The 14989-nt window shown below is 42.5% G+C and overlaps 1 protein-coding gene across 2 annotated transcripts in view; it reads left to right on the top strand.

Moving 5' to 3' along the window:
* SH3RF1 (SH3 domain containing ring finger 1) overlaps positions 1-14989 on the top strand; it is a 286988-nt gene that overhangs the window by 204436 nt on the left and 67563 nt on the right. For both annotated transcript variants that reach the window (XM_069244137.1, XM_069244129.1), the window contains exon 5: positions 9679-9981. In XM_069244137.1, the coding sequence (XP_069100238.1) occupies positions 9679-9981 (303 nt within the window). The remainder of the gene's footprint in view (positions 1-9678; positions 9982-14989) is intronic.

Raw genomic sequence — 14989 nt, 5'->3', positions numbered from 1 at the left:
AAAGATGCAGACCTGGGGCTTTGACTTATTTGTGTCTAAGACTTGCGAACCATTCATTTTTGAGATCCTCGCAGCACCGTTCTAGATTTGTTGCCTTCAGAACTGGATATAATCTCAGGCCTTCGCTCAGGATCAGGGGTTCTTGCAAGCCTTTTCGGGGACCTAAAAGGGCAGACAGGAGAGACATCATTGACTCTTGAGGTAAAGCAAAATTTCGAAGCTGCGTTAAGGAATTTACAAAGGTTAAATATAGTTAAAGTTTTACAAAATGTATGGCTATAAAACCGAGCAGTGGTAGAATACAGACTGCTTGGCGGGTCTGGTTACTTTTTACTCAAGGATTTAGTTTATCAATAAGTAGCAGATGATGGTGCATTTTAAGGTACATAAGTCACAACTGGACGATCTTTTAATGTATGTAGGGGATTCGTGCAGCAAGAGCCTAGATACAAAGGAGAGAAACTGGTCATGAAAACGGGCACAATACAGGATCAAAGGCAGAGGGCACAGAGAAAGCTGAGTAGGAGTGGCCGATGATCACCGCTGAGGTCAGCGAGTGAGGGGGCAGTGTAGAGAAGTGTCCAGGTCTATGCGGAAGTGGAGGAGGGCAACAGCACTAAACAAGGGCGACACCCCGTGGTGGGTCAAAAGGAAATGTTGACAATTGATGCACATTGGAAGCACATTGGGTCTATCACACTAGTGAGAGCTACGTTTTTAAAGGCCACTATAAGTGATGGCTTTGTACAAAAGTAAAAGTTGCAATCGGAGTACTTTTTTACTTTTATTAAGAGAGCGCAATGCCACTTGGTTCAACTTTGAGGAGAAACAGTGAGATGGTATTGCAAGTTCGGCCAGATATTGCAAATTATCTGAAAGGAAATATGTTTGTAGGCAGGCCGCGTTAGAGAAAATAATAACTACGATGAAGACAAAGAGATAAACATGTCATGTTTGTTGATTCGAATGCACATTACTGGTTTGACATATTGTTTAGATAATTATAACTGGGGTGCAGAAAATGGCAGAAGAATATGGGGGTGTTAATAATGGGCGAATGCAGGTGTGCTTTGAATACAGAGAAAGCGGTGGGTTGGAAAACGGCAGGAATACAAGGAAGAATTTATTCCTTTCACATAGAAATTAAATTTGACAACATAATTGGAAAATTGAAGCACAGTCTAGCTTGCGGGAATATGTCACTTCAAGAAGCCACAATTTTGTGCCTGTGGTATATGGTAACACTCAAGATGGTGTCGTTGCCTAAACTATATTTTGGGCCACACAATAGCCTTCTTTACATTTGTCATTTAAAACCTTTCGTGGTATTATTCATTTAGTGTTCTTAAGAGACCTTTCCCGAATATTGTGGTGACGAAATGAAGAATGTAGAGTCTGTCCACATAGCTGGTGGATTTAGATTCACATATTAAAGGCACATTCTTTGGCTCGACTACACGGTCAGGGGCAGGAGCATCATCGTTCACTTACTTTTCTATCCTTAAAAATAGGGGAGAACCCGCAGGGCAAATGTTGGTAGCGGGTGGACAGAGGAACAGGTGTACATAATCTCTTCTCTGGAGCAATCGTCGGGCCACAGACAGGTGTGAGTTGTCTGTAGTTGTAAAGTACACGTGAGATGTGCCCAGGCTCAGCGGCAATGGTTGCAGGTGGTGGACAAATGCACTTCTTATTGGTGACGGGACCTTTTTTCCTCATCAGAGTTTGTCTCGGACAAGGACCAAATAAAAAGGAAGAAAAAGGGGAAAGGGGGAGAAGGAAAGATAGGAAAACAGTGTTAACGAGAAAAGCTATGAAAAATAACCAACAGGAGTGAGATGACGAGGCAAAAAGCATCGAGGTACAGAAATACGACATGAGGTATAAGTAAGACTAAACAGTCTGGGCATTCGCTTTTTGTCACTACCAATGGAGGCCCCTAAGAAAAACTTTCGACTCCGGTACAGTTATTATTTTTATTTATTTATTTTTTGAAAACCTAGAGCACTGTCTAGGCTCTTTTGCCAAAGGCCAGCAAAAAGCTCAGTGGTTTGGCCTATGTGTCAGTTAACAAATGGCCTACATCTCAGTTGGGAAGAATGGCTGGAGTGTGGGTCTAGTGCAAGGTAAAGTCAGTGAACATTCCCCAATGTAATTTTGTGGTGCAGAAACCCTTGTAATCATGCAATACAGTTTTACAGAGTTGTGTATTTTGAAACAGTTTTTGATTTGATTTTAAACCATAATAAACATTACAACATAATTTTCTTTCAAAAGTTTTTAATAAGAATAAATAATGGGAAAATGCTTTAGTTATCTTTAAATTATATTGCAGCATGCAGAAGTATTCAAATTGTGGTGATTACTAATACACAACAGAAAACAGCTGCTTTTTTGGGTCACTTGTGTTGCATTTTCTGATCCTAGCTAACAACTGAGAGCCCCAGCGGTGGTACCTCTGTAGTGGCAGAATAGAGTAGTGAACCACCTCGAGGCAGCATGTAGACTGATGGCAGGAGAGGTAGAAACAGCAATTTTTCTCTGGCCAGCCAGCCAAGCAGTCACTGCAGTAAGACACATGAACTAACGATGCATGGAACAATTGTGTCTTCCATGTAGTTTGCTGGTCTCCAGTGCTGGTACGATGGATGACTGATTTGACAGTTCAAAGTTTGTGTCCTGTTATGTAGCTGGCTTCTCCTCGCTTGTCACAGGGGAATTCAGGATCTACAAGACCACGTTTGGTTAACTTTGACTAAGACTTTGAAAGTCTTATGTATGTAGATAGTCTGAGAAATTGCTGTGTTGTGTGGAAGCTTGTGTGTCTATATAAAACCCGACTCTTTGAGTTGCAATCTCAGAGTCCGTTTCACCTAATACTGTCTAATCAACTCAACCACTTAAAATGGGATTTACATTCCCACTGAGTGAAAGTTTTCGACTACTTTTTATGCAAGTACGAATTTAAAGATTGGGCCTCATTCACAAAGTTTTTTCTATTCGTAGTTGTCTTACTTTTTCCTGTTTCTGGTGTGAATTATTCATGAATTACAAGGAGCCTGATTCAAAAAGACGAACCATGATTAGCTGTGTTGTACTGTAGACTTGATTGTGACGTACAATTCAGGAGTAATCGTTCATAACTCATCAAAACAAAACTTTGTGAATCTGGCTAAGTCACACATAGATCTCCTACAGTTTAAGGCAACTCCTCACAGAAAATGCTTTGTTAATGGTATTATTATATGCATATGCTAAACGATTTTTTTGTTGATGTGTTGCTAAAAGTTTGAGGTATTGGATTCTGCTTGATGAATTTACTTATTGTGCTGTGAGCTATAAGTAACTGTATTGAGTTATCATACAAAACTGGGCCACACCACCAGTCAGTGGCCTTCATCTCCGTAAAATGTGGTCAAATCCTGCTTAAGGTTACCAGATGAGTGGTATCACTAGGATGCACCACTGCAAAGCATAATTCCAGCTCTTGTAGCGCCTGTGATCTAGAAGTTTTCTCCAGTTAAAGCTTCCTTTATAGGGGATGCCCTTGACTTCAAAATTGATGGGTACTGAGGGGTGGCCTCACGTTTTGGGTTGTGAGGGTGTAGAGATCGCCAAGGAAGGCACTATTGGCAGTTTATCTGTGTCCTACTACAGAACTACTACATTGCCACGAGTGACCACTATCAGGGTAGGATTGGAGGTTCTCTAACATAAGGTGTAGCCATTGCCACTGGCGAGCAATAGCCTGAGTGATTGTGGCAATCCAGGCAACTCACACAGTGCCACTAAGTATTACACAATATTGGCTCTCTTCACACAGTCACCCAGTAAGGAGTCAGTATCACATGGTGAGCACGTGATCAGCTGGAAACCACTGCACAGAATAGGTGTCCAGCTCGTGCGTGGAAGCACCACGATGTGCAAAACCATCATGGATATCATAGCCTCCAGAGGATGCTCTTCAGAAGCTTTATGTATGTACTATTGGGCAGTGTTCTGGGGAGGATGCTGAAGCACAAAGCCCCACCCTCTCCAACCCCTGCCCTTCTCCTTTAGGGTGGGCAGGACTTTTAGGCCATGACTATTTGAGCATCTTTCCATTCCAGCACCTTCTGTTCAGTACTCGGCTGGAACTCCCAGCTCTCCACACGCTTGGGAGGGGAACATCTTCCTGCAGCTGCCTCAGAACCACCTCATGGGTTCCTTCTACCCCATCTCCTCAGGGCAGACACTCCACCGTTATTCGACACCAGTAACCCTAAAGAAAATAGGAGGAATTAATTTGCTCATTGTGAGATTTTAGATTTGAAGTGGACCACATTTCTTTTCAGGACGGTCTGATAGCCCATCGCCTTTGAGAGAGTGAATGTTTCTGAAAATCTTCATTTTCCGATGCGGCTAGGCCTTTTCTGTCAGGAAGCGTCCTCGGCAGTGTAAATTCCCCGCAGTGGAAGCTCGCCTCGTGCCTTATTGAACATTCCGTCATTGCCCTAGACGTGCGGCCTTCCTGCTGCAAGAAAGCCTGGCGCTGGCGGAGCCTTCAGGCGGCACTACTTTTGGGAGATAAACAAACACCATAATTAAGCAGGAAAAGCAGCTGCTGGCTACTGTTTCTGCGTTTCCCACAGTCCCTTGATTAATCCCTTCAATCTTACTAATTGCACAGCTACAGGTTTTACCTCCTGTTTTCTAACTAGCTATATATTTGTGTTGTTGCTCCAGGTCGTTTTTAGAAGAAAAGGCTTTTTATGTCAGTTATTGCCAAAGGAACAGAATATAATACAGTTGCCGTGGTCTCCACGCAAATAGGTGTTTTTCTTCTGCAAGTTTCTGACACCTGTGCTCAGCCGTGGGAAACCGACAGAAAATAAAATTTCAGTTTTCTCTCGTCTCTCTCTTTTTTTTTCAACGAAAAGCCCAAAGATTAAAGCGACGTCATAGTTAGGTGAAAATGTCAGTTTAAATTGTAACATTTTAAAGTGAAAAAAACTGAAATTCAAGAGTTATAGTTATTTCAAGTTAACTGTAACTCGCACCCAGCCGTGCAGTGTTGTCGTCAATGATGTCAGTTCAGTTGTCATCATTAATGTTGTTAATGATATAGAACCTTTCATGTGTTGAAATATGCGAAGTCATAAGCAGTGCATGGTGAGGGGTCAAGTTATAGTTACTGGAATTAACTATGACTGTTGAATATCAGTTTTATTTTACTTAAAAAAGTTGTTTAAACTGGCACTTTCACCTAACTATAACTTCTCCTTAGCCGACAGCCAGCCCTGCACCCAACCCCATGGCAAGCCAACCCACCTGCCACACAAGGTCTTTGCACAACCCACAGCAGACACTCAGGCCTGCTCCATCTTTTGATTTACATTTGTCTGATCCCACAAGACTCATGCTGGAGACAGCACAGCCCTTGCACTCCTGTGGGACTCCTGCAGGAGTCCAGGTGTCCCCACTGGCTCCTGCGGAACACCAGGGGAATTGCGGGTACCCAAACATTTCTTTTTAAATCTGGCCCCAGATGAAGGTTCCTCTGAGAAACCCCTAATGCTTTCTTATATCTTATTTGCCTAAAATGGTGGCCTCAACGTTTTGTCTCATCTTGTGGCCAGCCAACCGGAGAGCGAGCTCCTGCTGGAGTTTATGGAAGTGAGGTGGTCGATAGGGAAAAAAAGTCCCCTATGCCAGTCAGATTGCGCAATTAGTTGAAGTTGCGTGATCACAGGACTCTCACGAGCTTCCTGTGAACCCAACCATCCAGGTATGCAAACTTTCTGAACCTTAATTTCTCAAAAACTTCTTAACGGATATACACCAAATCACAAAAATGCATGCTTTCTGGACCAAGATCTAGCTTAATGCCAAATTTGGTGTAATTCCATTCAGCTGTTTTCGCTGTATTTTTAATAAATTTTCCTATGGAAAATTGCATTTCGAAATTGTGTTTTGGGGCACTCCTTTCTCCACCACCGCTGGACAGATCACCCTGAAACTGTCCAGGAAGAAGCAGAGGTGGAGAACTGCTGTTTGGAAAAGTTTTGTGAAGATTTGTTAAACAACACTAAAGTTATTAGGAAACATAAAAATGTTATGCCTGTGGTAACGTGGTCCTAACTATAACTACAGAGTGGCAATTGCCGCTGTGTAATGTGTGTGATATATAGTGCAGGGGGGATGGGTTTTGAGAACCTGAACCAGTGCTGTTCAAACTGTGATGTGTATTCCATCGGAATGTCTGCAGTTGCTCTAGCAAGTGTTTTGTATTGTTACAACAATCTATCTTACAGATAATTCTGAGCGCCATGTACAGTAAAGTGATTGTGGAGATACTTTGAGGTCGAAAAATAAAGGCCACTTTAGTATCATCAGGATATTATCAGAACGCACAACCAACAATCAGCAATAATGACTCTGAGTAGAAAATGGGGCATGTGGTGCAGCAGGTACCTAACGCATGTAAAACCCTGCTGCTTTTGTGATGCAGAGGGCCTGCTCCATCAAGTTGCCCCCATTCAACCAATAGTTTCTGAATATCTGTAATGTATACAGTATAAGGGGCCCTTCACCACCTTCTGTAGGGGAACCCATCATCTTGCATTAATCCACTGGGCTGCAGGTATGCAGTGTCCTGCTAGTTAGAACCGCACTGGTGTAAGTGGATATCGGTCAGGCTAAAAGTTGGTCAACAGAAAGTTGGATAGGTGGAAAGTGATTATTCTGGAATTGATGACTGTATGAGGCTGTTAAGGTTGTCTTACAGGGCATCCAGATTTCTTGTTTCAGTGGAGTTTAACTCTGATTGACGGAAGCATGCTGGTTTTGTTTTCAGGCTATAGGGCTGGGTAGTGGGGATATGTCAATAATTAAGGCCTGTGAAAATTGTAACCCCATTTCCTAATAATGCCTCATGATTTTGTGGCCAAGAAAGAACATATTAAAATGGGTAACTGTGCAAGCAGCCCTTTTTGTGTAGCAATGATAGCTCCATTTAGGTGACAGAGCTCAAAGTACATGGGTTTCATCTACTACAGCGCCCAACGAACTTAGGGCTTATTTGCTAGGAGCAAACAATGGTACTGTACAGACAAGTTTGATTAAGCAGTTGATCACAAAGTGGTGGTTTCATGAAGTTGGGGAGGATTGGTGGATGGGGGAACTAAGGTCTCAAGGAAGATGCTAGTTGGGGGCATTTGGTCTTCCACCCGACTTCAAGTAATTATGCTGATTCTATGTATATGATGGTGTAGCATAGGATAAAAATAATATTTCAGTCTTTATACATTCAATTTGGAAAAACTCCTCCTCTACCCCTTCAAAGCACACCTGTGGCCTAGGTCAGTACCTGCAACAGGCTGTGGCTGCCTAGTTGATGTAATCTCCCATGCTTCTTCGCGACTGCATGATTACATTGAACACCATGTCTCTAATTTCTATTTGGACTTCAGTTCAGCTCTGCTGTTCTGCATAGTACCTGACGTTGTCCTTGCCTTTCAGTGCTTTTTGTTCTCTGCTGTATCTTGATGTTATTTGCAATCTGCGCTTCAACCCATATGAGCATCACAATGCGCAGAGTTCTCGACTCCATGCCATCCCTCCTCCTGCCGGGCATTCACTCAAGGTCAGTGCCGACCCTCATGATGCAGCAAGCACCATAGGAGCATCCGACTAGTAAGGCTTCAGCATCTCTAGGTATCAATTAGGTTGCACAGAACATTTGCTTTGCTCCTTCTGTGTTCTGCAACAGCTTGTCAATGACCTTTAGGAATAATAATAAAAAAAACTAAAAAAAAGTCTCAAATGCCACAGAGGTCTGCTTAATAACATAGTTGAAGGAGGTTGCGAAAAAAGGCAGGATGTGGTTCTCTGTCCATTGCCTGTCCACACAAGGGCAGGCCATTGGTTTTGAGCAGCTTTAACGAGCGCTACCTCGCATCAGATAATTGTGAGTAAGGATCTAGGTGTATTTCAAGGGAGAGCACACAGCATTTGGACAAAATCGTGCAATCTCACAAGATTCTTCCATCAGTTTGTTTATCCATTTAAATGACAGAACTTGCCGAATTATGAGGTGGTGGTTTTTAAATTGCCCAACGATGTGGATATTTTAAAGAAAAATTACTTATTATACTCCATCTGAATATCGATTCTTTGGACTCAAAATAGGGCTCCGGCCTGTTATCAGAATATGGTATCAAATGCATGAATAGTTAGTTTGATTGAATATCATGATCCTAGACATGAAAGGATGGCGATCTGTACATTACTGGGGTTATAATCTACCGTTAGGGTAATATAGAGGCGTAAACTAGGCCCTATGCACATCCATACCTAGAACAATGAAAGTCTGTCACCCAGAGCTGCCTGATCTTTAAGGATGGGATTATCAACAGACCTGGATCAGAATTGATGGGGAGTTTACACTACTACAGGCAGTTTCGTATATTTGCCAATTACACTCGAAGAATCTTAGTATATATAACTTTAAACCTTGCTCCATTTATGTGCAATCCATTGACACAACCTTAAGTAAAAACATTACAAGTAGTCACGAATACTGTGCTATTGCCTAGATGTGGATGTAAGAGGTGAGTATCATTAGGATACTTCTAATATCTCCCCCTTACCAAACAAGAACTAATATTAACTAGGTTTGTTTTGTTCTCAGTGGTGTCAGTACACCAAAATATTCGAGATAAAGAAGTGACAATTCAGGAAATCACATCACACAGCCTTTGGCCATAATAACAAATTAGTTGTACATTTTTAAACCATTGGTATTCAACAATTGAGGCTAGAGATGTTATTTAAAAGTGTTCCTAACAACCAGACACAAAAACTAACAACTTAGAGATGGTAACAGTTACACCGTCCTAGTCCTGCCCTTTATTTCTTTATCTATAAACCTGGCCTAGCAAATCTCTAGTTATTTTAGGACTAACCTGGGTAACTATCTAAGTTGGCATGTTAGTTGTTGTTTCTAACCTGTCTGCATGCCACAATGAAATGAAAATATGCTGCTTGTTGACCTGCCAAAAATCTAGTTACCGAAGCCATATTAAAAAAAAAACAAGTACTCCTTCAAAGAGGATACCTTTGTTAGGCTCTTTCACATACTCTAAAAAATAGATGTACATATTCATATTTTATGCTATGTTTAATAGCAGAAATGTGCTCATTTTTAAGCACGTTCCCACCCGATCATATCTCTTTAAAAAGGACATGACACTATCGTTCGAAACTGTGTGTTTTGGTGCTCTTCACTTGCATATTATGGGTGATAGGACATGCAAAATATGATGTCTGCTAGCTGCAGTTTATTTGTGGGGCTGTCGCTATTTTGGTCAAGGTCCATTGCCACGGTTTGTATCATTGATGACTAGGTTGTTGTCTGCATTGCTGTTCACCTGGAGTGTTTGTCATCTTACTGAAGTGTCTAGAGTTAAAGAAAGGCTGCTGATGTTCCGAGTATGTCTTGCAGAACAGGAGTACGCAATTATATATGCACAGAAATGACTTACGAGTTTGGCCGACGACTTAATTTTCCAGTTTGTCTCTCAAGCCAGAATCCCTGTGGGGGAAAAAACATTCGCAAAGCTGACACCGATCAGAAAAATTACTTGAGTTAACATCCGACTGTACTGTATACTTAATGTGTTATTGTTTTGTTTGCAGTTTAACTCAGCGGCCAGATTGCTGATAGAGCTCGACAAACCTTCAGGGTCGGGAATGGACTCTGGGGAAGGGACCTCAGGAGCCATCCACGGCAGTTCTACTCAAAAGCACACCGACACCAAGAAGAACACCAAAAAAAGGCATTCATTTACCTCCCTTACCATGTCCAACAAGTCCTCGCAGTCTACTCAGAACCGACATTCAATGGAAATTAGCCCGCCTGTCCTCATCAGCTCAAGCAACCCCACTGCTGCTGCTCGCATCAACGAACTGACCGGCCTCTCCTGTAGCGCCCCTTCTCAGGTAATGAGCAAGAGAAGCAAGTTATCGAAGAGGCTTGCAAAAACTACCTTCTGTAGCCAGCACAATATAGTTACAGCTTCTTGTTAAAGGGAACTACAAAATGGGAGGAGGATTGCAGGCAACCTGCTAGAAGATTTGCCAAAGACCTTTACATTGCATCTGCATCTATAGGGGAAAGGGTTCACACATTAAATGGGTACCGTAAAAACAGTCATTGATGCTCCACATTTGAACGACTTGTAATTAGGGACCTATTAAGGGATATTCTGTATTTATGATTTTGCAAATGCAGTACTAAGCTACGTGAGTTGATAAGAACGTTGGTTGAACAGAGGAAAGGCTAGCGAAACATATCATTGATCAAAGCTTTCCTGAAGATAATGTAGCTGGAGGTTAGATCCACGGAGGGAGCGTCCCTACAGGATGCCTGGCCCAAGATATTGCATCTAGTGACCCATATTTGTGATAAAGTGTGAGCATGCCACTATGAACCCCAGGCTAAGCTATCTGCCAGAGAAGCATCACCAGGCTCAGGGAAACTGGTTAAGAGGCATCCAGAGCAACCCACGGTCCTTCAGCATCATCCCTCCAGGATCTGAAGTAAGATTAATGAAACGTATACTTCTACAGACCAGAAAATAGCAAATACTTTAAGTTGTCGATTCCTCTTGTGACTATCTATTATGAACCTATTATTAGGAGACTGTAAAGCACCTGGAGAATATTTTCCTTGTTACACAACTAAGGCACCAATGAGATTTTTAGCTAGCAGACTACTGCCAGTTGACCATTAACCAATTATTTTGTCTGACACTAGTATGTCACGTTTCATTCAGCCACTACACGGTGCTGGAGCGATTGATGTGATCCATTCCTAAGACCTTTAGTTGTGTAAGCTGTACGATTCTGATTACTGACATGGAGAAATCTGTAGCAAGGAGATGCATCTGTCTTTAGCAGGGTTTTGACTATTCCGAGTCGGTTAAGAGTGATCACATCTGGAAGGAAGGGCACTGGTCCCTTGAAGTAGTCATGGGAGGTAAAGCTTTTTTTGAAGATGTTCAGCTTTAGGTTTCTTTCGGAGACTGCCACTGGTTGTTGATTCCTCTTCTGAAAACAAGAATCATTTTGACCACTTGCCTCTTCAGTGTAATTGTGCTTTTGGAGACAATAAGAATTGTGGCCAGATTGTAGTTGGGTGTGTAGTGGGGTGTTCTCTTTGTTAGAAATTTTGGAAATGATGCAGAGAGTTTTGAATTGTCTGCTATGTGCCGCTGAGGACAAGTTCAATATTTTCAGGTCCGGGGCGATGTGGGCTTATTTTATTTGGTTCTTTGTGCTGCAGCCTTTAATTGCAAGCTAAGACTGATGTTACAAAAAGTAAAACCTGCAGACGTCTTCTGGGGAAAACTGCTGGCTAAAAACCCATACATGCAGCTTTTGAGTGGTGTGCACCAGAATCTGCATGCTGTCCCTCAGACAAACCCTGAAATAGGCAATAAGTATTGCACCTGAAAAGTTCTGAAGCCTTAAGTGTTGGATTTTATTGGGTGCAGTGTTTATTGTAGTCAGCTCTGAGGCACTTTTAATTGAGACTTTTATCTTAATCTGGTAAAGGTGCAGGGAGACATGAAGTTCTTATTGTTCTGAGATTGGGTGCAAGGAGCACAATTAAATGTACGGGATACCTAATGCGAAAATCGGTATGTGTAGAGTCTGGTGGTTATGACGAATAGCATAATTAAGAATTCCTTAAAAATGAATGGACTCTAATGTAAACTGTTAAGAAGAAAGAGGTAATATTGATTTCTTCCTGTAGTGTTCTTTCTTTTAAGTGGTGTGGAGGGGGAATCAAGTTCTGATGGATGCCTATATTTGAGCCACAACCCAACAAAAACCGAACCCGTAGTTCAACCAAGGTGCTTAATTCGAGCTCAATCCCACATGAGATATGCTACTGGTTCCCAGGGTAATCCTCTGTATTTAATTTAAGAATAACAGGGATTTTTCATTTATGGAAGAGGTGGTCTCACACACATAATAGTGTCATGCTTCATCATGGACTACCTCTCCCCATCCTGGTAGAGCAATGTCCCCAGGGCAGACTCAACCTTCTGGTTCGGACCTACCAGAGGGAATTCTTAAATAAAACTTAATGGATAGAACCAGGATCCAGATACCTAAAAGTACCTAATGGACTGCCTGTAATTTACTTTTAATTTTGGTGCCACTGAATGGATTAAAAGCAAGAATATTTTATAAGCTTGAGTATAATGACTTAGCTCATCATTCAAGAAGGCAGCATGTTTCTGCCCATTTTTCAACACTATACTGGTCTAGGGCATTCATCGGGGCTGTGGATCCCTATCTACGTTAGGATGGAATAGTTTAAAACTATTAGTGTAGTAGAAGTCCGTAACCTAAAGCAAAGAACCCACCCACGGCCTACCTGAGAGTATATGAATCTTCCAAAACCTAATTGGAATAGATCACAGAATAAAAATCAAAACTGGAAGGACCAGTGTTGTCAACTGTATAGGAACCATTAAGTGAGCATGTAAAGTGAGAAAATGCACTGCAAACAAGTGTAATTTAAAAATTGTTTAGGTAGAAACATGCATTCCTGTATGAATTAAACCAATAGGCAGCAAAAGCTGTTATCGCCTACAAATTAGTCTAGGAAGCCAATATAGTTCATGAGTTCACCTGGCATCAAGATATTGCTAGTATCAAGGCTGATCTTTGAAATTATGAAAAAAATATTACTGTCAAGGAAAACATGTATAGAAATGAGAAACCATGTATATATAGGAGAAAAAACTAAGTACCCCTAGAACATTAGGCTATGGACTACACAGGGGCATCGTGCCATGAATCAAGCTAGTTAAAGCCCCTCTCAGTTGAGAATGCGAGCCCATCCCTACTAAAAAAAACATACTTACACATATCTGTGTCCCAGCTGTTGGGGCAAAGTAACCTCTGTAGCAGTCTCCGTAAGGGTGAGCATGTCAGAATACAGCCGATTGTATGTGCACAGGAAAATGCATGTAAAATAATCGGTATTTTTTTGTTGGTTTGGTTGGTCTTGAGCTGCGTACATGGAACAGGAAAGTGCTACCCCTCCGGTGACTTGTTATGGGCCATTGGTTCTGTAAAGAAGGTCACTAAAAAGGGCAATCAGCACAAAGCGCCTGCAGTCAATCTTTATAAATACCATTGAGAGACAACTGACCTTGTGGAATCAACCAGGTCTATCAGGACATTCACCATGTGGAAAATGTAGTGTTTGTAGATTCACATGAAGAATTTCTGATCTGGGTTGTAACATCTAGGGTAGAGAAGAAGTATAATCCCTCTGCCTGATGAGGAGAGAAAAACACTTAATGCTGTAGGTAAGAAGATAGAGGTAGAGGCTCCACCCACTGACGAATAGCCAATTTTGTCAGACTTCCTTCGCGTACGCCACATCATAGTGGGAGGAGATGCAGGAACTCATCAAATAGCTTTCAGATGAGTACAGAAAGAGGGAGGAGGAGATAGTGTCCAATGGCAAGACCATTTTAACATTCATGTTTGATTATGTGGTTAACACTTTGGACACAGCCTCCAGGGACATTAACACCTGCCTCCTCCTCACATGGCACGCCTGCCTTTGCATTTCCTGATTCAGACTCAAAGTCCAGCAGCATCTCAACGTCCTGCTTGATGGGGAACATCCCTTTGGCCCCTGGGTTGACAAGAGTCTAGAAAAAATAAAGGGCATGGAGATTGCGAAGTATGTAGGTGTGGTGGAAGCACTACCCGCAAAAGGCACGTTTTGGAACTGCCCAGGGGAGCAACCAAAGCTGGTGGGTTTTAGCAGTGGTTTGCCATGGTTACTGCCTATAACTTTTCACAGTTCTCCCAACATTCCACGCCACAGATACATCCTCCGCAGAGACCAGCTCTGTTTTCTCACTGAAGAGGTACAGGCACTCCTACAGAAAAGAGTAGTAGAGAGAGGGAGAGAGTGTGTACCTCCATACTATCAGGAAAAAATTGTCTACTGTCTCTACTTCCTCATTTCTGAAAAGGATGGCATCCTCAGGCTCATCATGGACCTCAGCCCTATGTACGATAACATCTGTTGTAACACTTCCATAAAACAGCCCTGCAGTAAGTCATCCTTATTCTCTGACAGTGATTAAGTTATGGTAGTTTACATCAACAGTGCCTACTTCCACTTACCCTGCCCATCTGCTAAGAGGGGTGCATTCACTTCTTCCCCTACCTCGATGATCAGCTGATGAAGCGTGGCGACAGGCATCAATGCCTAGCACAACCAAAGCAGCTGTTTTCCTGCTCCATAGCATGGGATTCCCCGTAAATGCCACCAAAGTCCCACTTCCAGCTTCAGCAGATTCAACCATTGCTGGGATCTTTGTTGAACGCATTCACTGGGAAATCCTACCCCAGGCACCAAAGGGTGTTGGCTTCCAGCAGTTGCTGCATCTTTTTCAGTCCAATAATCAGTTCGTGATCAGAACCAAGATGCAGATCCTAGAGCTGAGGGTCTTGTTCATCTCTCTATCGTACTCCATGCCAAGCTCCACATGTGTACTCTACAAGAGTGTCTTGCAAGGCAATGGTCATAAACGGAGGGTCACTGGGAAGATGTAGTGTTGGTGAAGCCCATCACTAACAGCTGTGTGCACTGGTGGGACAGCAACAACTTGCTGCTGGGTGATCTTTCTCAGACCCAATTCCGCAGGTGATCAGACACCTCCCTCACAGGATTGCCCATCTCAATGCCATGACTGTGCAGGGGGTGAAGGGCCCTCAACACAAAGGCCACCTCATCATTTACCTTGGGCAACATGACTGCCATGTATTACACAGGGCAGCACTCACTCTCTCCCGCTCTCAGTGGATTTGGCATAGTGCGATCCGCCACAACATACAACTCCTAGCAGAACATCCAGGGGTGGGAAACAGCTCTGCAAGCGTGAACTGCAGGACACATCTACAA

The sequence above is a fragment of the Pleurodeles waltl genome, chromosome 1_2 (assembly GCF_031143425.1).
Source record: "Pleurodeles waltl isolate 20211129_DDA chromosome 1_2, aPleWal1.hap1.20221129, whole genome shotgun sequence".
NCBI classification, from domain to species: domain Eukaryota; kingdom Metazoa; phylum Chordata; class Amphibia; order Caudata; family Salamandridae; genus Pleurodeles; species Pleurodeles waltl.
The sequence above is the reverse complement of the archived record's forward strand: the minus strand, read 5'-3'. Positions and strand labels throughout refer to the sequence as shown.